The 26,029-nt window shown below is 36.3% G+C and overlaps 1 protein-coding gene across 7 annotated transcripts in view; it reads right to left on the bottom strand.

The window, feature by feature from the left end:
• The window catches only part of NKTR (natural killer cell triggering receptor), a 57,513-nt gene that overhangs the window by 20,398 nt on the left and 11,086 nt on the right, over nucleotides 1–26,029 (bottom strand). Inside the window, exons 3-7 of one of the 7 annotated variants that reach the window (XM_032316278.1) lie at nucleotides 11,460–11,534; nucleotides 10,613–10,720; nucleotides 10,066–10,110; nucleotides 8,233–8,320; nucleotides 2,256–2,283 (exon numbers count right to left, since the gene is read on the bottom strand). In XM_032316278.1, coding sequence (XP_032172169.1) covers nucleotides 2,256–2,283; nucleotides 8,233–8,320; nucleotides 10,066–10,110; nucleotides 10,613–10,720; nucleotides 11,460–11,534 — 344 coding nt within the window. Of the gene's footprint in view, nucleotides 1–2,255; nucleotides 2,293–7,490; nucleotides 8,096–8,232; nucleotides 8,321–9,252; nucleotides 9,759–10,065; nucleotides 10,116–10,612; nucleotides 10,721–11,459; nucleotides 11,535–26,029 lie in introns of those variants that run through there. The other 6 variants (XM_032316363.1, XM_032316064.1, XM_032316510.1 and 3 more) reach the window with 6 other exon arrangements.

Raw genomic sequence — 26,029 nt, 5'->3', positions numbered from 1 at the left:
AGCAGAATTTGAGAAAGGACACTGGATTATCAGGCCATGTTTAAAGCAGTCAATTGTGCTAGGAGATCCCATATCAATTTTTATATTCATTTTAAGGCAATTCTAAGACATGTAATTCAACAAAACACAATTTTAATCTTCACAACAATGTTAAAAATCATTATTCTACAAGGAATGGTAGCATTTGTACTTACGTTAAAAATATTCAGTTGTGTAAAAGCAGTACAGAAATTTTATTTTAAAAAACGTCAATTTAAGAAGTTCCAGAATTTTAAAAGCGATCTTGAGTTTTAAAACCACAAAGTCTCAAATTCTCCTTAGAAGACTGAGAAGTTGTAATTCAAGCCAATAAAATAGTAAAAATGAGAAAAAAACAGGCAGAAGAAAAGAAAAAAAAAGTCTGGCAAGCAGGTGAGGAAAGGAACTAATGCTTAAATAATTAAACTAGCTTCCAGAAACTACTCTGTATAATAACTTTAAGATGGAAATGTACTTCCCATATATAGAAAACTTTACCAAAGCATACTTATGATAGGAAGAAATTAGTACATATGCTAGACAGTGATTCCACTGTATGAAAGGTCTAAGAGGTAAAATCGGTAAAGGTAAACGTCCTACAATATTAAGGGACAGATTTCAAATATGTAGCAGTGAAAACAAGGAGTGGTTTATTGATTAAGGCATATTCCTCCTTCTTCCTTGTTGCTTTTTCTCACAACTCTCAGATTTTTGGAGGAAAAGCCCACAGATTTTTCTAAAACACACAGAACCCAATTCAATTTGCCACAGCGGCTAACCAAGGAGTCCTGTAAAAACCACCTTATGGCAAAACTCTGGAGCAAATAGGAAGATGAAAACACTCTAGTTAATGCAGTGAGGTAGCAACGTACCACTTGAGACTCAGTCTGAGATGGAATCGCTACCTTTATGACAGATTCCAGTTTTGTTTTGAATTCGAATGACAACTGAAGACAAAAAAACTTGGGTCTTTTACTGCAACAGTGGGGAAAACAAATGAAGACAACAATAATTTCAGGGACAAACTTCAGGGGGCCTGCTGTGCCTGGAGTGGTATGAATAATTAAATCCATCACTCGCATCCGCAATTCAGGAGGCAGACATACAAATGTGCACTTATATCGGGCTGGATTGCATATTAAGAATACTGAAAGTAGGGGCACCTGGGTGGCTCAGAGAGTTAAGCCTCTGCCTTCGGCTTGGGTCCTGTTCTCAGAGTCCTGGGACTGAGCCCTGCATGGGGCTCTCTGCTCAGCAGGGAGCCTGCTTCTGCCTCCCTCTCTGCCTACTTGTGATCTCTCTGTTAAATAAATAAATAAATAAATAATCTTAAAAAAAAAAAGGAATACTGGAAGTGTCTTAACAAAGAAGCCCCTCGGGGTTCTCAGCCTACATTCTAGGAGCCGAAGTAACAGTGTAAAGCAGGCATACTGGCCCTAGGCTGACACCAGACATGGATAAAGAGAGGACACTGCCAAATGAGCAGAGAGAAATGATATTCCTGGTCCAAGCTATTCAGTCCTACTCAACCGGACAAAGAGATCCCATCCCACCAAATCTTAATTGCACTGATCTTTCAAAACTATGCAGTTTTAAAGACCCATGCAGGGCTGACACTCAAGTAAGTTCAGACCTTAAGGCCAAAGACTACCATCAATATGTAAATTTATACAGGCTTATGAAAACATGCCTGAAGGAGAAAGAACCATAAAACATTTCAAATCATAAAAGCTTTCAATATTTTCACATTTCCATTTTCTCCTGTCACTTAGACACTGATTTTCCAGTTTCCTCCGCCCCTGAATGAACTTTAAAAATACATGCATAAGGATTCATTTAAAGTTTGTAAATCCTAGAAATTGAAAAGTGTCACTGTTACTCCAAAAAACAATCTACATTATTATACCATTACCAAAGAAGCTTTTGGCCTTATACAAAAATTAATAGTTCTGTACTGAAATGAAATCTACACCATTATATACCATACACCCTCTTCCCTGCCCTCCCCCAGAAGAAGTGTGGAAACATGGTGGCAACAAGCCACTGAAATGAAAATATACTTCCCAGGATTAACTATGAACAATTTAACTACAAACAATAAAACACACTTGTTTATGTACTGCTGCCATAAATCAAACAGAAAGTTTTGCTTAAAATGGTTCAATGCACATAACAATAGGATTAAAGAGATAAAAGCAAAGAAAGAAAAAGAAAGCCTTAGAGTAATGAGACATTACCTTTGGAGCGCACGATGTAACACTCTTTCTGTAAATTTTACACAAAAATGGCAAGAAATAAATTGTAATACACTTTTAAGACAAGACTGAATCTATGTTTTAATATCAATATAACTTTGAAATTAAATATTTTCAAGTTTTATGCAAAGCAAGAAAGCTTTTTTTAAAATGGAGGGCTCTAAATTTTCTTTCACATAGGATATGTATGTAGAGACGAACTATGCTTAAGAAAAACACTGTGGTAAAAATGGGAATCTGCTCAGAGCCTTAATACTGTTAACACTAGAGTGTGAGGAACCAAACAGTATATTTCGCTTTGCAAATCCTACAAACTAGCTAAGTCAACAAGCATCTTTCTCAACAAGAGAGTAATGTATCCCAAGTACATACATGAATATAAAAATCTGAATTCCCAGGAGGAGTTACTACCAATGGAAAGCAAAAATTTCAATGAAAAGGACAGAGTTAAGATAATTCAAAACAACATTTCAGGGAACTTTCTCTTCTTTTTTTAGTAATTCACTTCAAATAGTTAAAAATCTTTCATGTTTCTACATTTGAAATCTTTTCATCAAACACAACAGACCACTATGAGGAATAAGTGAGCAAAGTTTGGACTATAGTTTCTGTTCAACACTTCTGTAGTTGTTAAGTCCCCGAAAATAATAATAATAATGCATAACTAGAATTTTAAGGATCTTCTCAAAGGATAAAAAGGCAAGAGAGATGAAAGTATAGAAGTATTCTGTCAAATTTTGGCCACGATACTTGCCTAATCTCTGATTTTCCTCATTGTAAAAAAATTTAAAAAAAAAATACACAATCTAAACAACTTTATTATACTTTAAACATATCTGTTATAGTCAGACCAAAATCCATGTCATATATAGTGGATAAAATTCTTTACAAAGGTTTCAGACTATTGAATCTTGAAATACTTAAAAACAAGCTTTAATTTCTTATAAAGGATTGATACATGAATTACTGCCAAAAAGAATACAACATTTCAAATAATATAGTGTTTTCAAAGAATGTTGTAAAAAAAAAAAAAAGTGACTCCAGGTGTAAAATAGTATGAACGTAAAGATAACCGATTTCTGTCTAATGTAGCTTTGAACATGCAATTTTTTCCTTTAACTCCTGACACTACACATCACCATGAAGAGGCACCAAATGATATAGAGACACACAGCTTGTGTAAGGGCCATGGAAACTAACGAAGCCATGTTACAGAGCTCTCCCTGTATGTTCCAAAAGTCACCAAAAATTCAGCACTAATGTTAACATAATATGTAATACACATCAAACACTACTAGATACAAAACTCCTTCCAGGTTGCTAATACATATGTCACAAAACACTAAGTGATTTTAAGACTGGATGTTACAGATGACACTTGAAACTCAGAGAATTTGGTTTATGGTTAAGTTTCACCAACATCTTGTTGATGAAAAATCTTGCAATGTACACATATAGATACTACCCCCCCACACCCACCGCTGGCCAAAAGAAGGAAAAACTAGAACCTCCCAGGTTACTGACACTTACTAGCATTTATTCTCATACAGATTCATGAGTATGTGGAAGGAAAAAGCATTTCTGCCCAAGTTTACTTTTGCTACCCCAAATCGCAACATAGCTTTATAAACCCCTTAACCCAAAGCCACTCTTCACCTCCCCTTGCTCTGCTCTGAAACAATCAGCACTTCTCTCCCACTCAGGAAAGCAGCCATTCCCAAGTCTGGTTAGAACATATCCTGGAACTACTTTATATTTTCCTCCTATAATCCTATTTATACCTGTTAACACTTTTTGCTTAAAGTTTGACTTTTCTGCATTATTTTGTTTTCTTAAATTTTTATGATTATCATGACCACTGACAGTGGCCAACAAACAGAGACTGTTCACCAAAGCTCTGCAGGTCTTTCTACTCCATGGCTGTACATAAGGTTGCACAGACCAAGTGAAGGAAGACAAATGTAACCACCACATCAATGTTCTGTTTGCAGCTGATGAAGACTGCTGCCTAATTTAGGCAAATGAGCCTGAAGCTTCTTTGCAGCACCTTTCAGACTGATGGAAATTAGACAATTACAACTATTTTCCTTTAAGCAAAATGATGTTTGCACACAAATCATTCCACATATTCAGAAACTGAGGATCAACCTACAAAACACCTTCTTCCTTTTATGTCCACATTTTCATATCCAAATGTTTACTTTAAGAATGGGATAGATAATTCATAAGCCAAAAAGGAAAGACAAAACTAACTCAAGGTAAATAGCCAAAAGAACTAGAACCAAGGTCTCCTGATAGCCAGAACAGTAGCTCTAACCCAAGTGATAGTTATTTATACAAAGCTATAAACCACCTAGTCATTTTAATGACTCCTTCATGCAATACCTTCTTCATCTTTTCAATGAATGTATAGAAAAACAATGAAAATTACAGAATTAACACAATGTCATTACTAACAGCCAAAGGAAAAGAAAAATGTTTTCAGGTGTCATTTTATCCTAGCATTATTTATACAAGGAAAAGGTTGGACAAGATGATCTTGAAATCCTTTTCCACTCTAAGACCTCATAATTCTATAGCTTTTATTACAGTTTCTTCCTAGTGTTTGGTTTCAACAAATAATAAAAGGAACAAAATGACTAAATACCAAGTTAACTTGGTTACTACTTTGGTTCCAGGTCTTTCAATTCTTTCAGAAATACCTCAACATGAACAAACCATTATTTCCTCAGTTATATATGGGGACAGTGCCGTCTATCACTACCTCCACGTTTCTTGAGCAGTACTATTTCAAAAAAAATAGTAGGCCCCCCCCAAGCAAAATCATCATGATTAAAATAGCAGATAAAAGCAGTTACTGCAGAAATCATGAATAGCTTTATAGAAGCAAATCTGGTTTTTACCATATACATAAATTGTTTCAACCAAAGAAAGCAATATATGCACAATTACATTTAATAAAAATGATGCATGCCTTAAGAAGGGGAGGTTTTAAATGTGTCAGTAATGAAGACATTACTTCATTAGTTACTGAATGAAGCACAAGAATCTTTGAGGAATATTTTGATATATACTATGACATCAAATTTCCTCCTTAGGAATTACAAGGTAGTTTATTTAGAATATGAAATACAAATATGATTTTGCCAAGGTTGTATTAAAAGTCCTTGTTAAGCCTATAAAACTAGAAATATAAAGGCAGTTGTTGGTGTTTTACCACCCATTCTCACACTACCCTTTCCTGTCTGGAATGCAGAAGAGATGTTTGAGGCACCCCAGCAAGAGCTGTGGTGAGAGGGGAAGTGCACCACCACCCTTTGGCGGCCCTTGTAGGCCCCAGCTTTTAGAATGCTTAGCTGGGATGACAGACAAAACCTGGAGACACTACATTATACTTTTTCACTACTTCAGCTCCAAAATGAGCTGGGCTTGCAAGACAGAGATTTTCAAAGACTTTCTTTTTATGGGCCATCATCATTTCCATTTTCCCTTATTATAAAAGCAAGGAAGTGGGGCGCCTGGGTGGCTCAGTGGTTTAAAGCCTCCGCCTTTGGCTCAGGTCGTGATCCCAGGGTCCAGGGATCGAGCCCCACATTGGGCTCTCTGCTCGGCAGGGAGCCTGCTTCCCTTCCTCTCTCTCTGCTTGCCTCTTTGCCTACCTGTGATCTCTGTCTGTCAAATAAATAAATAAAATCTTAAAAAAAAAAAAAAAGCAAGGAAGTATTTTGTTTAGAAAGGTGATTGTTAGCTTTATTTTATCCTTCAACCGTGGGGAACCAGTACTTTGAGGTAGCATTAAAAAAAGGACATGCTACAAAAAGCTCTTTTAAAAAATAAGAGAAAAAAAAAGGATTTTTTTTGTATGTACGAAAACACTATTACTTTTAAGATTTTTAACTACAAACTCATTTCTAGAAGTAAATTTCAAACTAAAAGTAGAAAATTTTATTTCAACACAAGTTCACAGTGATTTTAGTGCCATCTACAGTTGAAAACAAGCTTAAAACTTTTAATCCTAATTCACAGATGCTAAAATTTTCATTTGGCACTCCTTGCCAGGAACAGCAGTCCAGAGTAAAATTAAACTATGTAGAAATAGCAATGGCCGCAATTTTGTTTGATACTAAGCATTTCTACAAAAGACTTAGGCAAGTACTAAATAACATAGAAACAAAATAAATTTTCTGAAGGGAGAATTTCATCATACACTGGATATTAATTAATGTATGTACCTGCACTGGATTTTACTCTTAACATTTGATTAAACAAGCTAACTGGTACGTAACAATGGAAAGAAGCTGCTGCTACCTGATAAATTCAATGTACTCGTATTTAAAAAAAGGAAATCTAAAAGAAACTTTAGAGCCCTCAGATGGTAGCTTCTTGACCAATGAATTTCATTAGTTTATCATGTTCACAGTTCAGATAAGCTTAAAAATGGAAATGGGAAACTTCAAAGAGTAAATAGCTTTATATTAAATTACTATAAAAAAAGTTTTTCAAAACATCTCCCACTATTTTTTTTTTTTTTTGGCCTTTAAAAAGGTTAAGGAAAGAAAAAAATACTCTAGTAGAGAAGTATTAATAATTACTGCTCTATGGGATCAAAACATGATCCAGGAACAAATGTTTTTGGTCTTTCCTTTTTTCCTACACAGCTCCAGGCACTGTCATCTTCCATCAGCTTTCCATTTTTAGGACATTCTTATGAACAGAATGCCCCTTATCTGAACTTTATCAGATCATGTTGGAAATCTATTTTGCAGACAAATTTAAAATGTGAGATTTATTTTGCATGAATAATTTACTCCATTAACGACAGGGAAGCGCCATTCATATTTGTCCATTCAGAAAGATGACAAGAACTTTTTCTGGAAAACCATGAATAAAATATTTCTCCAACATATACAGTACAACTATGGAGATTTACTTCCAATCAAAAGCATTAAATCTTCATGCTAGCCAATTATCTTTCCTATTTTAAATCCTGGGATTATAATAAAAATTGGTTTTACAGTAGCTTTAGATAAGAATGTAACTAAAAAGGGGAACCTGGGTGGCTCAGAGGGTTATTAAGCCTCTGCCTTCAGCTCAGGTCATCTGGGATCAATCCTCGGATCAGGCTCGCTGCTGAGCAGGGATCCTGCTTCCCCCTGCCTCTCTGCCTGCCTCTGTGCCTACCTGTGATCTCTCTGTGTCAAATAGATAAGTAAAATCTTTAAAAAAAAAAAAAAAAAAAAAAAGAATGTAACTAAAAGTATGCCAAGTAAGGTTTTGGTTGTGCCTGTATATACATGAAAAGGTGCTTGTTTTTTTTAAAAAGCAAATACAGCATTCTGAAGTTTCCTGAGTAATAATCTCATAAACTTTGGTGGAAATGATAGCAATACTGGGTTAATTCAATTAACCATAGAAATCACAAAAGATTTAAGTTTTTTTTACAATGCTGATGCAACAATAAAGTTACTTATCTCTGTACAGTATCAGAAAATAATGGTACCTCTCTCAAATTAGCTCAAAGAACAACAATAAGAGAAAAAACAACCACACCATGGTTTACTCAAAACAAGTGTTCTCCAGGCCAAGGGCACATCTAGTCCTAGTCTATGAACAATTTTTAAATGCTGATCAACAGTTAATGTTCCAATCTAGTTTTGGTAAATTGACCCTCCAAACTTCTTAAGTCAAAGCCAATTTCTTTTCTTAAGATGACAACATACTTTGAAATTAAGATTCATCTTCAAGTTACATCTTTTAAGTACCATCCTTCAAATGGGGGATATATGCTGAATGCTGAGGCGGCTGTTAGAGCTGACCAGTTTCTGCAATGTTAGAAATTAATAACAAAGTCCAATTTGACAGAATTCTAGCATTTAAACTTGGTTTAACTATACCATCTTTCTCATGAACAGCGCTTCTCTGTTTAAGAAAAGCTCATCTCTGAATTATGCCTACTCACATGAAAAACTGGGAACCATTGGTATGTTTCCCTCGATTTGCCATTGACAAAAGGAACGCTCTGTCATGTTTGAGAATAAAGTTTTCATCTGTTTGAAGAAAACACAAATTTGTCAGTCTCCAATTATAAGACACTTTTAAAGTGTAATTAATGTTCACAGTAATAAATAGAAAACAAAGGATGAAATTCCTCTTCTGGTCAGTATAGATACTTGTCTGAATATTTAGAAAAAAATTTTTTTAACTAATCAAATACAAAAGCATAAAAAGATCAAAAATACTACTTAAAGCCTTGAGGAAAAGAATATACATTTAATGTTTTATACAAACAGCCTTAGAACAGTCACTTTTAATAGTAACATACTTTTGCTAAATGATAATGTAAACTATTAACTTTCAGAGAAAACCAGTAAAGAGATTTTAGAAAAATCTCTCCAGTAAAGCTCATTTTCTTCAACTTTCCAATTATCTTGCTTAACACACTATATATGGGAGAAGTTTAATAATCTTATGTGCCTAATTTCTATATGGTAAACTTATTATTCAACTGTATTGAAGCTAGACTATGAGAGCAAAAAATTAAAAGTTACATGAATTAAGTTTAAGGTTGTATGTAAATTAAATCAAGTATACAGACTCCTAATAGATAGGATCAAAAATTATCTAAGGAGGAAAGTCCCATAAAAACAAAAACTTAAAGGGCAAAATATAATTTTAAGATACACAAGTATCTGCCACAGGGAACCACCACATTAAAGTGGCCTACAACATTAGCTTCCAATTGCTATAAGCGTATAGAACCAGCTAATGAACCTACTTCTTACTGGTTCAAAGGAAAAACTGTTACAAAGATCACTCAAAGATGATTTTAATTCCAGCAGAAATATCTTCAAAACTAATTTCCTTGTAACATTCATACAAACAAATTTTTCTTTAGAACAAACAGAAACATAGAAAACTTTAAAAAATGATTACCTTGGGAACAGGCTTCTGAAAAAGAGTAGTAATCCATTTTCCCCCAAAAGAAATATAAAAGACTATTATAACACTGAAGCTATCATGGCATTAAAAGTAAGATTGGATCCCATTTTAAATCTCTGCAACTGACTTTTCTAAGGCTTTTTGGGGCAAGTGCAATAGTTAGACTTAATGCAAATATTACTACTGTAGGAATAAAACACAATCATATAGTTCTAGTATACAAAAGAAAACATACAAACCTTTGAGAAAGTAGGAAATGCCAACTTTTATTAAAAGAAATTGTTTGGTTTAGGGGGGAAAAATACAACTAGAATTTTTTTCCCTGATGTAGAACTAATAACCCATTGCGAAAAGAAAAAAGATACAGATGCATGTATGAAACAGTATACAGAATTTTCCAAGTCTTCAAGCAATTAAAGAAATCCAGCCACAACCTAACCCAGGCTCTCCATAAATTTATTAGGAAGGGTGCAAGGGAACAGAATTGGAGTTTGTGTTACTGAGCTTTGTTCTCTTACCTTTTCATTTTGCAAAAGACCACATTCTCTATAAACAAAAGAATATGTTGACAGTTTTAGGCAGGAAGATAGGAGTTTTCATGTATATAGTTGCCTAACCTCCATGCTGAAAGTCATGTTTAACCATAAAGTTAGCCTTAATTAATCTTGTCAATTACAAGTTACATATTACAATATAATTTATCCCCAAGTTCATGCAAATAAAGTATTTTCATGCAGCATTAGTTTCATGCAAAAAGTGAACTATAAGTAAACCTCTCCTCATTAAAAGTACATGATCAAATTTGCTTTAATATCAGAACTGAAACAAAGGACCATAAAATATTAAGCCTTACCTTTAAAATATCCACCATAAATTGATTCTCCACCTTTTCCATTACCTGCAAATAATGAGCTACATTAAATTATAATGAAAATTAAAAATATATTAATACATTTAAATTATTTTTATGCTTTCAATTTGCTGAAGAAGCTAACACCTTGTGACTGTTATAATAAATTCTACAAATCTTCAGTTAACCTCATCTTGAAAATAAAAGTCCAAAAAAGAGACCACTCCTATTATAATAAACACTATTAAAAATTATCTCTATAACCCATTTATTTCAAAAAGTAATCACACCAACAAAATTCAGGAAGAATAAAAATAATCCACAAGTACTTGGCATTCATTGTAAGGGAATTCACCAACTGTTTATATTATTATTATTAAAAGTATATAAAAATAAAATGGCTTAGTATTTTGCTTTTCATACATTCTTGCTCTACACATCTACTCAGTGACCACTTAGTATTTACATCACACTGTGACACAACACTTATAACAGTATAATAGCTTAAGAAACTGATGGATGGTTATTAAAAGCATAACTTTAGCACTACCTTCGCTGAAGTCCCCACCCTGAATCATGAAGTTTTTAACCACACGATGGAATGTAGAACCTTTGTAACATAACTTCTTCCCAGTTGTTTTTCCAAGGCCTTTCTCTCCTGGGGAAAAAAAAGAAGTGAAATTTAGCTACAAACATCTTTCCAAGGAAAGAACCATCCAATTAGTCCTTTGTGAAGTCCCTCCCATACATGTTGGCACTGTAAGAGATACAAAGTATGAGGCAACGAGGAAATGACACACAAAATAAAATAAATATCAAGCAGCATATAAATGTTAAATTGTGTGGCAGAGACTCTACATGCCAACAGGAGAAAAGAGGGATTAGAAATAGTTATTACTCCAGTAAAAGAGGGCAATCAAGGAATTGGTGCAAAGCATATATGTATTTAAGTGTATCCAAGCAAGGATTTAAAAATTTAATGCTATTTTAAAATAACATTATACATGTTTTTATTTTTTTCTACTTTAAAAAATATAAATCCAATTAAATATAATGAAGAACAGCCATATTATGTTTTGTCTACCTTCTAATACTAGAAGTCTTGTGAATCTGGAATGGTAAATTTGTTCAAAACACTGAAATTTAGAATTTATGAACTACAATGTTTACAGATGACTTTGTTACACACAGAGGTACTTTCTTTTTTTACTTCTGAGGCCACTTCTTTGTCGTCTCTATCCTTATGCTTCCCTGATTTCTTATCAGTGAAAATAGCATTTTTAATGCCCTAAAAATTCATTTTACGGCCACTTTTTACAGAAAATATCTACTCTGAGAAGCAAGATAAAACTATAAGCCACAACTTCTCATTGGAAATAATTTAATAATTCATTTACCTGAGCATAGGCAAAGGAAGTTTTTGCATGTTTTTGGACATATGTCTGAGAAGAGCTGAAACATAATGCGACCAACTGAAACAAAACACATTAAAGAAAGGTAAGCAAGATGATTAAATATGCCACATTTTATATGGGAGAAATAGATAGAATTAACAAACTGAAAGGCCCATTTTTGTAATTTAATTTTTCAAAAGACTTAACTGGAAAAAATTTAACTGAGCAATGCCAACTAACAAGAATTCCACACAATTTGTTAGTGTCAGAATTCACAGGCAGCCTAAGTGGTTTCAGCCCTAAAACTGCAAGATTTTAAGTGTCCTGTAAAGGGGCTTTACATGATTAGATCCCTTTTAGTACAGTTACCTACCAGAACACTATTAATTTGCTTTAAAATAAGTCTCAATAGTTGTCTAATCTATGCCTGAGCCCCTCCAGTGACGACAGCACATCCTATCACAAGACAGTCATTGTGGCCCATGCTGTTAGAGGAAAGTTCTTCTGTCCTCTGTATCTAGCTTTCTACCTTTATGCAAGAACTATTTAGAGCCAAACTCCTGAATTGCGACCCACAACTAAAACTCACCTTCTATTCCCTGAGAGAGCATAAAGAGAATAGCTTACGGTTCCTAAAAAATACCCAAAACACACTAAACAGACAAAAAACATACAACACACAGGAAATGATAAGGGGCAAGCCTACAAATTTATGCCACAGAAAAGTGCTTCACAAACGTCTGTTCTCAGGACTCCTTCCAACTCTTAAAAATGATTGCACTTTGGGTGCCTGGGTGGCTCAGTGGGTTAAGCCGCTGCCTTCAGCTCAGGTCGTGATCTCAGGGTCCTGGGATCGAGTCCCGCATCGGGCTCTCTGCTCAGCGGGGAGCCTGCTTCCCTCTCTCTCTCTCTGCCTGCCTCTCCATCTACTTGTGATTTCTCTCTGTCAAATAAATAAATAAAATCTTAAAAAAAAAAAAAAGATTTAAAAAAAATGATTGCACTTTTACAATGTGGGTTATGTCTATTGCTATTTACTATATTATAAATTAAAACTCAGAAATTTTTAAAACACAAGAATATAAAGCACATGTTCTATCAGCAGTCACAGTGGTGACATCATTACTTATTGTGTAATCTCTGGAAAACTCGACTTGTGAATGAGAGCGCAACAGGCAAACTGTATTATTATAAAAGTAGTTTTGACTTTGCAGGCCTCACGAAAGGTTCTCAACAAAGTAAAAAATAATATTCTGATTTACAATCACTTTCCTGTGTCCCCTTTCACTTTAATCTAAAGAATCTTTTCCATTAGGAATAAACATTTTTATTTATTCAAAGGGACTTATAAATAAATCAAAATTAACTATGGACCAAATATAAGTCACTTTCAGCACAGACACAAACTGATTTGATTTATTCTCTGTCACTAAGAACTGAATTTATTCTTGGCCATGTCAGTCAGTTCCTCTGAGGAGAAAACAAAGCTACAAAGCTACTATATAAAAGACATCCTTAAGGGATAAAAAGTGAAATAATGGCATCATACAAGACTTTCTTATGTCATTGTCTATAGCTTCAATGGAGCCAAAATTTTAAAGCAATTTCAAAATGTTCTAGCTGATCTTTGTATCCAAAAGAATGAAGAAAAGGAAATCAGAATTTTAAAGACTGTCTTTATTTTGGGAGAGAGCACTCACGGAGGCACATGCATGGTGGGAAGGGGCAGAGGGCGAGGGAGTGAATCTCAAGCAGACTCCCCCACTGGGCAGAGAGCCCAACTCTGGCCAGTCCCACAACCCATGACAGCCTGAGCCCAAATCAAAAGTCGGACATCCAACTGAATGAACCACTGAGTCACCCCAAGAAATTGGAATTTTAAAAAATGCATGTAATAGCAGTAATATAATCCTCTGTAATTACATGGAAATATTTTACTAGTATGAAAAAAGTATTTTCATCAATCTTCATAAACCCCTGGGAAATGGCTGGCTAAGTTGGCATCAAGTTCAAAATCATCTAACTTTGCAAACATATTTAGATATTTGGGATCCCTGTAAGATGGTTACTTTCCTAGATAAAAGGTGTTATCTAAACAATCAAAACCTCAGCCTTTTAAAACCACAGTGATTTCAACATCAAGTTTTCTTTTTTTCAAAACCTTTAATGCCTCCAAAAGAAAGCTGATGAAAGTTTCAAATGTTTCTAGTTTCTCCTTTACAGATGATTAGAAGTTTTGAACCCTCTAGTGCTTTAATACATTTGAAAACGGTTAAATGTGATTACATTTCCAGGCCTAATATTCAAAGAGGGATATCAAACAATGATGTTTTTTGTTTTTTTAATTTCATTTTTAAAAGATTTTATTTCTCTATTTGACAGAGAGAGCAAGAGAGCACAAGCAGGAGGGTGGCACAGGGAGCCAAGCAGGGAGCCTGGTATAGGGCTTGATCCCAGCACCCTGGGATTATGACCTAAGCCAGCAGACGCTTAATCCACTGAGCCACCCGGGCACCTGAGACAATGATATTTTTTAAAACACACTCACCTCTAATATCTTAGCCTCTAACTAGGTGAAGAAAAGAAGATTCTATTGACTGACTTCTCAGTCTCACAGGACAGGGCTTAGAGCAGAGGTTCTGTGTCCTTTACAGCATTATGTTGTTAAGAGTAAAGAAAAAAATAAAACAAAACCACATTGTTTTGGTCTCAATACCATGATGCAAGGCTGGAAACACTGCCAAAATCAGAAAAATAACTTAAAAATCTACAGAAAGAATAGATTAAACCAACTGGGCTTGCAAGACATGAGAAAGGCTATGGACATTCAGACATTGGTTGAGACTGTCTTCTTAATTTAAAATGCCTACAAATGTTCAATCTGAAGAGTCCAGAAACAAAAGGCAAGGTCAAAGTTTTCTATCAGGAAAACACAAAAAGATCTCTACCTACAAACCAGTGCACTAGTATTAATTCCCTCCAAATTGAATAAAAAAAGTTTTAAAGTGAACACTGTAAGACACATTCCAGCAAATATCAGCTGGAACTAAATAAGGTCATTAGCAAGATAAACGAGTTTTCAACATATGTTTTTCAATTAAATTGCAATAGCCATTTTATAGAAAACAGATACTTTTTTGAAAATCAAAACAGAAAATATTCTGATGTATAGTCTTTAAGATAAAAAACAGGGTGCCCGGGTGGCTCAGGTGGTTAAGCAACTGCCTTCAGCTCAGGTCATGATCCTGGAGTCCTGGGATCAGGTCCTGCATTAGGCTCCCTGCTCAGCTGAGAGTCTTGCTTCTTCCTCTGACCTTCCCCTTCTCATGCTCTCTCTCTTACCTTTCTCCCTCTCTAAGATAGGAAGAAAGCAAGCAAGCAAGCAGTGTGGTTAAGTAGTTGTTTTCAAAGGATAGCAGGCATGAACTGTGATTATAAAACACACTGAAAAGAAAAATGTAAACTAGTTACTTAAGGAAAAGACTGAAAGAGAAGATTCTCTGACTCCCCAACTGATTAAAAAAAAAGGATTATGATAGCAACCCCATTTCCCAATAGTATATGCCTGAGGTTTACTGTCTCCTATAATAAATTAACATGCTCTGCTGATGCCTCTTCAGAAAATGATGATGCCTTTGAATGAATAAGATCTCAGGATACTGTTAACACTACTTATACTTTAGTGGGATTTAGTAATCTTTGGTAATCAGTCATTACTGTCAATAATATTACCTTTTATATGTACTAAGATTTCTTCTTAAGGAACTACCACTGTGCCAATGAATACACATTCCTCTATAACTCTCAAACTAAATCTGAAACTGGTTTATGTTTAGCATTAGCTTGTGTAAGCATCAGTATGGTGTTTTTACGGCTAAAATTCATAATTAAGGACAAAAATTACAGAACAGGAATGGCTTCTGACTTTAATCCCAATATACCAACATGCAGATCCTTTAAACGTGCCATGACAGGGGAACAATACTGACATTACTCAGATAATATAAACACATTTCTTAAAAAAGATTTTATTTATTTGGCAGAGAGAGAGAGAGAAAACACAAGCAGGGGCAGTGGAAGAGGCAGAAGCTGACTCCCGGGTAAGCAGGGAGCCTGATGCAGGGTTTGATCCCCCGACCCTGGGATCATGACCTGAGCCGAAGGCAGAAGCTTAATGACTGAGCCACTAAGGTGCCCCGATAAACACGTTTTTAATCACTGGCTACAGACTGAAAAAGCCAAGACACACCTATGTCATGTTGTAATCCCGATTTCGCCACTAGGTGGCAGGAATAAAATCAGCAAGTACCCCTAATCTGCATAAAATCAAATATCACCTTTCAATATTATTGTTTCTTGTTCTTAGAAACACCTGCACTGGAATTAGAGGTGCATTAGTGAAAAAGGAGACATATATCATAGACATAAAAGATACAGTAGCTGGAAAAATGAGCACTGGTTAGAAAAAAAATTTTAAGAAATGGTATATTACACAGGACAAAGAGTAACTACATACAAGTAAGGGATAAGGATTAAGAACAAAGGTATAAACAGATCATAGTGGGTAGGCAGACAGCAAAACCTAAGAGGAAATTAAGGAATGGGTGCACCATTTCAACAAAATCAGGCCAAGTATTTACCCATTTAACTGAGCTCCTCCCCATGTGTCAGTTTGTTTAACAGTATATAAGACACTGTGCTTGTCTGGGGGAGCTCACAGCTTAGCTGGGAATGACAGCTACAAATCTTAGTGTAATAAGCCATGAGTGGTATGAACAAAATGCACTTACATCTACCTTAAGCCTGACTGATGTGTGTGAGGGCAGAGGGATAGGGGCCCTATCTGTTTTACTCACCATTCTATCCCCACTGATTTGTACAGTGGCTGGTACAGAACAAGTACGTAATAAATAACTGAACAAAAATAAGAACACCTGAAACCACATTATTCAAAGATAGGGATTAACAAAATATAAACAAAGGAATACCTAGATATACAGATAAAAAGTATTCATTAGGGATGCCTGGGTGGCTCAGTTGGTTAAGTGTCTGCCTTCGGCTCAGGTCCTGATCCCAGGGTTTTGGGATCGAGTCCCCCCATCAGGCTCCCAGGGAGCCTGCTTCTTCCTCTGCCTGCTCTGCCTGCTGCTCCCCCTGCTTGTGCTCTCTCTCTGACAAATATATAAATAAAATCTTTTTTTAAAAAGTATTCATTATATACCAGGAAAAGTTATTACAAGTGGCATGACATCAAGACATAACTTAATAAAATCTATTTTCAGATGTATAAAGGAAAAGAATCCTTCTAGCATCCAGGCAATAAAATCATGTCACCTACAGGGAAAAAGAAATCAGGCTGACTTCTGATACTTTACATTAGAAACTGGAGACAACAGAACACTGTCTACCATCTTAAAGGGACTAACAGACTGTAAACAAAAAATTCTATATATAGCAAAGGAAATACATTATTGAAATTTTATCCTGAAAAACCTATCTGAGGGGTGCCTGAGTGGCTCAGCTAGTTAAATGTCTGCCTTCAGCTCAGGTTATGATCCCAGTGTCCAGGAATGGAGCCCTGCTCTCAGTGGGGAACCTCCTCTTCTTCCCCCTCCAACCTCCCCACCCCACTTGTGCGCGCGCTCTCTCGCTCTCTCTCTCTCATTCTGCTCTCAAATAAATAAATAAAACCTTTAAAAAAATCCATCTGAAATATAAGCCTGAGATAGGACTCAAAGAACTAGTGAGAAAAGAATGAGAAAAAAAAAATGGCACTGAGCACTAAATCCATTACAACACAGAATTAAACCTAAATAACCATAGTAATTATGGTTACAAAATATAAATGTTACAACTACTGGGAAACAAAGTATGTATTAGTAAATTTTTTTTGTTATTTTTAAGAACCTTCTAAAAATGTTCTTTTTCTTTTGAACAGGCAATGTTTTCATGATCCAAAAATCCAACAGCAGAAAAAAGTAAAGAGTGAGAAGTCTTATTCCCACTTTTGTCAACAGGTAACCACTTTCATCAATTTCATGTGTATGCTTCCGGTCTTTTTGTAAACACAGGCAAATACTGATATATTCTTATTTTAATACGATAGCATAAGTTTGCTAAGAGAGTAGATCTTAAAAGTTCTTATTACAAGAAAAAAATGTAAGGGAAGTTATCACAAGGAAAAAAAAATTTTTTTAAGATTTTATTTATTTGACCGAGAGAAAGATCGTAAGTAGGCAGAGAGGCAGGCAGAAAGAGAGGGGAAGCAGGCTCCCTGCTAAGCAGAGAGCCTGATGCAGGGCTTGATCCCAGGACCCTGAGATCATGACCTGAGCCAAAGGCAGAGGCTTAACCCACTGAGCCGCCCAGGTGCCCAAGGAAAAAAATTTTAACTGTGTGGCGATGGATATTAACAAGACTTCCTATGGTGATCATTTTGCAATATAAACACATATACCAAATCATTATGCTATATACTTGAAACTAAGATGTTATATGTCAATTATATCTCAAGTTTAAGATAAATAAAAACAAGCAGCTCCTAGGTTTAAAAAAATAAGTGGCACATTATGCACACTGTAATATACTCTGCTTTATATACTTAATGAATATATCATGAAGATATCACAGTACATTAAAACCAACGAGAGGGGACGCCTGGGTGGCTCAGTTGGTTAAGCAGCTGCCTTCGGCTCAGGTCATGATCCCAGCGTCCTGGGATTGAGTCCCACATCGGGCTCCTTGCTCAGCAGGGAGCCTGCTTCTCCCTCTGCCTCTGCCTGCCATTCTGACTGCCTGTGCTCGCTCTCTCCCTCTCTCTCTCTGATAAATAAATAAAATCTTTAAAAAAAAAAAAAAAGAAAAGAAAAATAAATAAAACCAACGAGAGGGTGGAGTTGGTTAGAAAAAGTCAATTTCCTCATATTTCATAGTGGGAGTCAAGCGATAAAGGAAATATGGTTTAGTAATACTTAAACATATAATTCACTTGCAGAGCTAAAAATCTATTAAAAATCTTTCAAATTATTGTGGCAGAGTAACCCATAGTAAAAAGATATAAAACAAAGCAAAGCAAATAGCAAGAGAATACAAATATGATTTAAGACCAAACAGTTCTATAATTTTTTTTGGCACACAGAACTTTTTTCATGACAGGTCAATCAACCCAGGTAAGGTATCCTGCAAATAGTACCAGCAAAAACTCAAGAGAATTTATTGGCTCATGTAGTTGACAAGGATATGGGCTGAGATCAGAGAATCAAAGAACTCTAGGAACCAGGATGTCAAGGAGTGAGGCCAGATCTTAGAACTGCCAGGTTTCAAAAGGCAAAAGGTTCTGAATACCACTCCTTTGTCCCAATGAATGCATACAACTCTATATTTTCATTAATGATTAGATAAATCAATCACTCAAATGAAGATAAAAGCAGTAAACAAACCTAAGAAAAATGTAAAAAAGCTTTTAATGAAAGTGCAAGCAGAAATAAATTAGAAAACAAAAATATTAGACTTGACAAATAAATTCCAAAGCTGGCTCTTTTGGAGGAAAAATAAAAAGGAATACCAAAATATAGAAAAAAGAATTAAAAGAATGTATGGGGGCGCCTGGGTGGCTCAGTGATTTAAGCCGCTGCCTTCGGCTCAGGTCATGGTCTCGGGGTCCTGGGATCGAGTCCCGCATCGGGCTCTCTGCTCAGTAAGGAGCCTGCTTCCCTCTCTCTCTCTCTCTCTGCCTGCCTCTCCATCTACTGTCAAATAAATAAATAAAATCTTAAAAAAAAAAAGAATGTATGGATTACAACTCCATGCCAACAGAGATTAAAAAACAGAGCCAAGAAAGAAACTAAAATGCTATCCAAAAGAGCATTGTTAAATATTAAAGTGTAATGTCACCTCACTGTCACCTCATTGTCTTCATATTAAAGTGTAATGTTACCTCAACTGTTTCATAGCACAGCAAAAGATGAAAAGCTTAACATATTTTATGAAACAAACTGATACCAAAGCCTAAGAAAGATGACATAAAACAAACCTTAAAAGCTAATATATTGGGCCACCTGGGTGGCTTAGTCTGTTCAGCAACTGCCTTTAGCTCGGGTCATTATTCCAGGATCCTGGGATGGAGCCCTGTGTTGGGCTCTGCTCAGCAGGGAGTCTGTTCCTCCTTCCCCTCCCTGCCCACTTGTGCTCTCTCTCTCAGGTATATAAATAAAATCTTAAAAAAAAAAGTATATATATATACATATATATAAAAATATATATAAATATATATCAATCTCATTTTTAAAAGATACTATTAAATATTACAATATTAAATATTAAATACTAGGAAGTCTGGGGCACTTGGGTGGCTCAGTTAGTTAAGTATTCAACTCTTGGGCTCCTTCCCCATAAGCGGGTATATGCATGTTCACTATTAAAATAAATAAAACCTTAAAAAAAAATTTAGGAAATCTATTATTTTACTAAGTGAAGGAAGAACTCTATAAATATCCTAAGACAGAAACCAATAGACCATTTGATGAAATTAACATTCATCCCTTAACAAAAACACAAAAATTATCAGACACCCTTCCAATCAATAGCCAGCATTATGTTTAATGGTGGAGCATTAGCACTGCACTAATGTCATTAAAGAAAGAACAAGTTAAAAGTGCTTGTTAGCATCACTACTGGGTTTTTTTCTTTAATTTTATTTATTTATTTGACAGACAGATCACAAGTAGGCAGAGAGGCAGGCAGAGAGAGAGGAGGAAGCAGGCTCCCCACTGAGCAAAGAGCCCAACGTGGGGCTTGATCCCAAGACCCTGAGATCATGACCCGAGCCGAAGGCAGAGGCTTTAACCCACTGAGCCAACCAGGCATCCCAGCATCACTACTGTTTAATGCCATTCTAGAAATTCTAAGCAATGCAACAGACAAGAGAACCATATGAGAAGTATACATAACAAAGAGTAAATTTATCATTATTTGAAAGACATAACTGTACATCTAACTAACCTACAAAAACAAATTGAAATATTAACAGAAACATTAAAATTGATATTTATCTTATGATCAACAAGAACTAGTAAAAATCAGTTAAAATCACATTTTAAAAAACAGTTAAAATCACATTCACAACACCAATAAAAAACATTCTAACCACTTAGCTGTAACAGTGCAGGACTCAAAAAAATTACAAACCTCTGACAGACATAAAGTTAACTTGAATAAAAAGAGGGCATAACTTGTTCTTAGACAAGAAGACTCAAAATTGTAAATGTGTCCAATTTTCCCTAAAGTAATCTAGTAATTTAATTGCAACTCCCCAAAGTACTGAGAATTCTAGAAGAATTTAACAAAATGACCCCCGCTCAAACTTAAAATTAAAGACATTGTTATGCTTCACCCTAGTTACTTCTGTATGTACTCCTAAAGAACAAAGACATTCTCCTCCCTAGCCCCAATAACATCACCACACCATGTTAATAGTGATTAATACCACAGTCTCATACAGTCCATATTCAAATTTACCCGAATGACTCCACATGTCCTTTATATTATACTTCTTTTATTTTTTAAAGATTATTTTGGAGAGAGAGAGAGAGAGACGAGAGACACCACACATGGGGAGGCAGGCGAAGGGAGAAGGACAGAGAGAATCCCAGAGATCCCTGCCAAGCATTGAGCGTAACACAGCTCCTCAATTCCACCACCCTGAGATCATGATCTCAGCTGAAACCAAGAGTCAGAGGCACAACAAACAATGCCACCAAGGCTTCCCTATACCTCTTTTTATTTATTTATTTATTTATTTTAAAGATTTTATTTTTTCATTTGACAGACAGAGATCACAAGCAGGCAGACAGAGAGGAGGAAGCAGGCTTCCCGCTAAGCAGAGAGCTGATGCGGGGCTCAATCCCAGGACCCTGGTCTCGTGACCTGAGCCGAAGGCAGAGGCTTTAACCCACTGAGCCACCCAGGCGCCCCCCTATACCTCTTTTTAAAATCCAAGACTCTAACTGCAGATTATACACTGATTTGGTTGTCATGCCTTGGTCCCTTTTAATCTAGAACATTCCCCATCTCTACTCATTTTTTTTCTTTTTGCATCCCATCAGGAAGCACAGGTCAGTTTGACACATTACTGGCAATGCTGAAATATTAACCAGATCTGTCAGTTATAAAAGAACTTCCCCCCATTTTTACACTAGTAAGTGGAATGACATTTTGAAACTTAAGAGCACACCGTGTTCTATAACAACTTTTCACCCAATGGTTTGGCCACTGATGATCCTTTCCCAAACCAATCATACTGAGCAAAATGTTTCTTCTAATTCCTCATTTCATTTGTATTTATCCAACTTGAGTTTTTCAGGTAAGAGCTTCATCCAGCCATCTACCCTAACACAGAGTTATTAAGCAAGACAAAAAAGCCTGGATCCCTGATACCATCAGGCTGGATCTGCTGGGAGCCATGTAAGAGAAGAATTTCTGTCTTAAATTTAAGCCCCCATTATTCAGCCTTTATGTTTAGCAACCATCACTTTCATACAGTCTAACAAATACAGATATTTTCATATGATGGCAAACAATATAACCCCTGAAAGTGATCACATAAAGCTCAATTTATTAAAACAGAAAAAAGTTGAGAACACCCTCTTTAACAGAAAGAGGCAGGACCAGAACAGTATGTAGCATATACTATTTTTAAAAATTGTGTATGAACCAGTATATACAATGGAATATTACACCTTCATCAGAAAAGATGAATACCCAACTTTTTTATCAATATGGACAGGACTACAGGAGATTATGCTGAGTGAAATAAATCAAGCAGAGAGAGTCAATTATCATATGGTTTCACTTACTTGCAGCGCATAAGGAATAACACGGGAAGACACAGGGTGAAGGAAAGGAGAAGGGCACTGGGGGAAATTGGAGGGGGAGACAAACCATGAGAGACTGTGGACTCTGAGAAACAAACTGAGGGTTTTAGAGGGACGGGGGTTGGCGAATGGGTGAGCCTTGTGGTGGTTATTAAGGAGAGCCCATATTGCATGGAGCTCTGGGTGTGATGCATAAACAATGAATCTTGGAACACTGAAAAAATAAATTAAATTGAAAAAAAAAAATGTTCAGAAAAGGTTGTGATTACCTCTCCATGGCAGGATTTTAAGGCAGGTTTAACTTTTTAAATATTACTGGAATTTTTATAATGAGCATGTACTATTTTTACTAACAGAAAAAACAATGAAGGCCTTTTCAGCTTAAAATGTGCCAAACAGACGCAGCAAGAGTTCAGGTCACATAGTTTAGAACTTGCAAATTAGATTTAATGACTGTAATATTCCTTTCTTTTCCTAATGTGTCATTCATAAACACTGGCAATCTCGGTTTTAAATCTTATATGTTTAAAAAGCCACCTTTAAATTGGCAGTTTGGAATATGGGAAACATTTTCTAACCAACAGTGTTGTAAGTGGTGATTAAGTTCGGAGGACAGCCAAGAAAGCCTACCTGTTCCATAATTTTGATGTAATTAAGCAAATAACTAAGAGTATTAGCTAAAATTCTAGGAAGGGAGGGAGAAGTAAAAGGAGTTTTTCATCCCTTCCTGTATACAATAATGGAAGATACATTTCAGAAATACTTTTTTGTTTAAGAGTTCCTTACTGCCATATCCAACCTTCCCATCTCAGGTGCTCCATTCCCTGGCCAACAAATATCCTAATGTACCCTAGGACTCAGCACTCCCCTCTGATCTGCTCTTCAAGGAACATCATGACACTGGGGTGCCCAGGTGGCTCAGTCGGTTAAGCGTCTGCTTCCAGCTCAGGCCCTAAGCCCAGGGTCCTGGGATCAAACCCCGCATCCAGCTCTCTGTTCTGCAGGAAGCCTGCTTCTCCCTCTCCCACTCCCCCTGCTTGTGTTCCCTCTCTCGCTGTGTCTCTGTCAAATAAATAAATAAAATCTTTAAAAAAAAAAAAGAATGTCACAACACTAATTCCTGGGTTTTGCACAGCAGCCATGGTATAATGATAAGAAAGAAAACCTAGGCTAGAGACCTGGCTTTCAATTTCTAGCTATATGATCTTGGATCAAATAGTCTCTCTTTGAGTTTCCTCATTTGTAAAATGGGTATAAATCTTACATCATAATATTGTGTGGACTAAGGCAACCTAAAAATACACGGTTTTGGGGCACCTGGTGGCCCAGTCGGTTAAGCGTCCAACTCTCAATCTCAGCTCTGGTCTTGATCTCAGGGTTGAGTGCAAGCCCTGAGTTGGGCTCTACACTGGGCATGGAGCCTACTTAAAAAAAAAAAAAAAAAAATTACATAAACACACACACACATACATGTATTAGTATTATCATAGCTATTAATAATGTGACTTATGAAAGGCCATCTATATAGAAATGAGCAGAGCGACAGTCTGGTCTTCTGAGTCCTCAACCAGTGCTCTTTCCAATATACTCAGCTGTCTTCCTAGGTTCTAACATCACTGGCTTTCCCTTGCCCCACACACACTCCTGGACTGGCTCTCTCATTGAGCAACTGAAGAAAGGAGTCTTGCTGCATGAAGTTCAGGTCATGTATAAAAACAAATCTTCTTAGAAATGATAGCATTCTTTAAAAGGAGATGCTTATTTGCCCAAACTGATCTTAATTCAGTGTAACAGAACTGCAGTTCACATTTAACAGTTAAGTGGAAAATTTCAGGCTCTCTGGGAAAGATGATTGTCTTGGGCCAGAAGCTAGGTACCCTCGGTTTATTTCTGCTCTTCAGTCTCCTTCTTCTACTCCCAGAATTAGACTTCTAGAAAAAACACCAAGTTTTTCAGGTGATGACAACAGCTAGGTAAGAGAGCAGGGAGACAGGCAGAGAGCAGTAGTTGTAGTAGTTCACACCGACTGGGCTGTCTGGGTAACTTCCAAACTGCTAATGTCACTGCAGTTTCTGATGAAACCGTCAGGGTCTTCCTATTAATTACATTACCTATGCGGATCCCTTCTTGGAGCTTAATTTAGGGACATAACTCTTCTCTTTTCCCCCATCATATGGGGTACCCAACCTGAATACAGAGATCTACCCTTTTTAGGCCCTCTACTCACACAAATTACCTAATTAAGAGTAAGGCTTCAGTGATTTGTGCAAGTCTGTACGGACTGGAAACAGGAATCTGGGATTTCACCAAATAGCAATCTACTTAAGACACAGTCTCTTGGAACACAAACTAAAATAGGGAACTACCTGTAGCAAGGCGTACAGTCAGGCATTCACAGCTAGTGGTTCTGAATGCAATTTCTGAGATAATTTTGAAAGCATTACCTCAGTTCTAGATAACTCTGTCAGTCACCCAAGTCTTCCCCTTTTTAGCCTGAGCTTTTTTCTGCCTATTTAAAGAAATCTTTTTAGTTTCCATCTGCTTTTATTCCCAGTAAGATAAGTGTTTAATGAACACCTGACCGTCTGTGTAAGTGCTAAGTTCTACCAAGGATTCAGGCTGAAAGATATATTCTGGGAAGTTTTAAGACTCCATACATGCTGCAAAAAGAGAACTGTAAGGAATGGTACTGGACAGCTAGTTCATACCACTAATGCCAGTCACAATTCCCTGGCAACAACACTGACAAATATCAACAAAGGTAGAAAAGTAACAGAAAAGCACAGGGATTCAAGGGGGAGCAGTGGCAGGAGGTACGAGTTAGACAAGGAACAGCCATCTTATGTTAAAGGCAGAAAAGGGGAAAAAAAATGTTTGTATATTTCACTTGGGGTTGAGGAAGAGAAAGGGGAGGAAAAGGAAGGTGCTATGAAGTCAACTTTCTCCTCTCAAAGTCCCTATAAAAATCCATGTGTCTGCCTTCAAAACCATGCAATCAGGCCTTGTGTTATTACTGCATTCTTCACACCCAATTTCTGAATGAATGAACGAACAAACCAAAAAAAGGGCAAGAAACCACACCAAACTCTTTGCTTACAGAAACCTGAAACAAGTCTTTTTCCTAAAATGTGAACAAAAAGGCTTAATCTTTACAAAGGTCAGTCTAAATACCTTAGTATGAAAGCCATGTACTACTCAACTCAGGGTACATGCTCATGTTCATGCACACACAATAATTAAAGAAACTTAAAAAAAAAAAAAAATCATGTCAGATACCATGCCAGATTCTTTACAAGTAACAGTCTGCTCTGCAAGTAACATGAGAGCATTTAAAGAAACACTGCATTATCAAAAATCACATACAAAAACAATGGTTTCTATGGGAAAATGGGAGGTGGAAGACATGGGAATTTTAAGATTGCAGTTAAGAATGATTTTTTCGGGGCGCCTGGGTGGCTCAGTGGGTTAAAGCCTCTGCCTTTGGCTCAGGTCATGATCTCAGGGTCCTGGGATCGAGTCCCGTGTCGGGCTCTCTGCTCAGCAGGGAGCCTGCTTCCTCCTCTCTCTGCCTGCCTCTCTGCCTACTTGTGATCTGTCTCTGTCAAAGAAATAAATAAAAAATTTTTAAAAAAATGATTTTTTCATTAGGAGTATCACTAATAAAGGCATGTTTTTACCTATAAGCGTACACTGTCGTACACT

Source organism: Mustela erminea, chromosome 1, assembly GCF_009829155.1.
Source record: "Mustela erminea isolate mMusErm1 chromosome 1, mMusErm1.Pri, whole genome shotgun sequence".
Classification (NCBI taxonomy): domain Eukaryota; kingdom Metazoa; phylum Chordata; class Mammalia; order Carnivora; family Mustelidae; genus Mustela; species Mustela erminea.
Note: the sequence above shows the minus strand (reverse complement) of the source record. Positions and strands in the feature narration are given on the sequence as shown.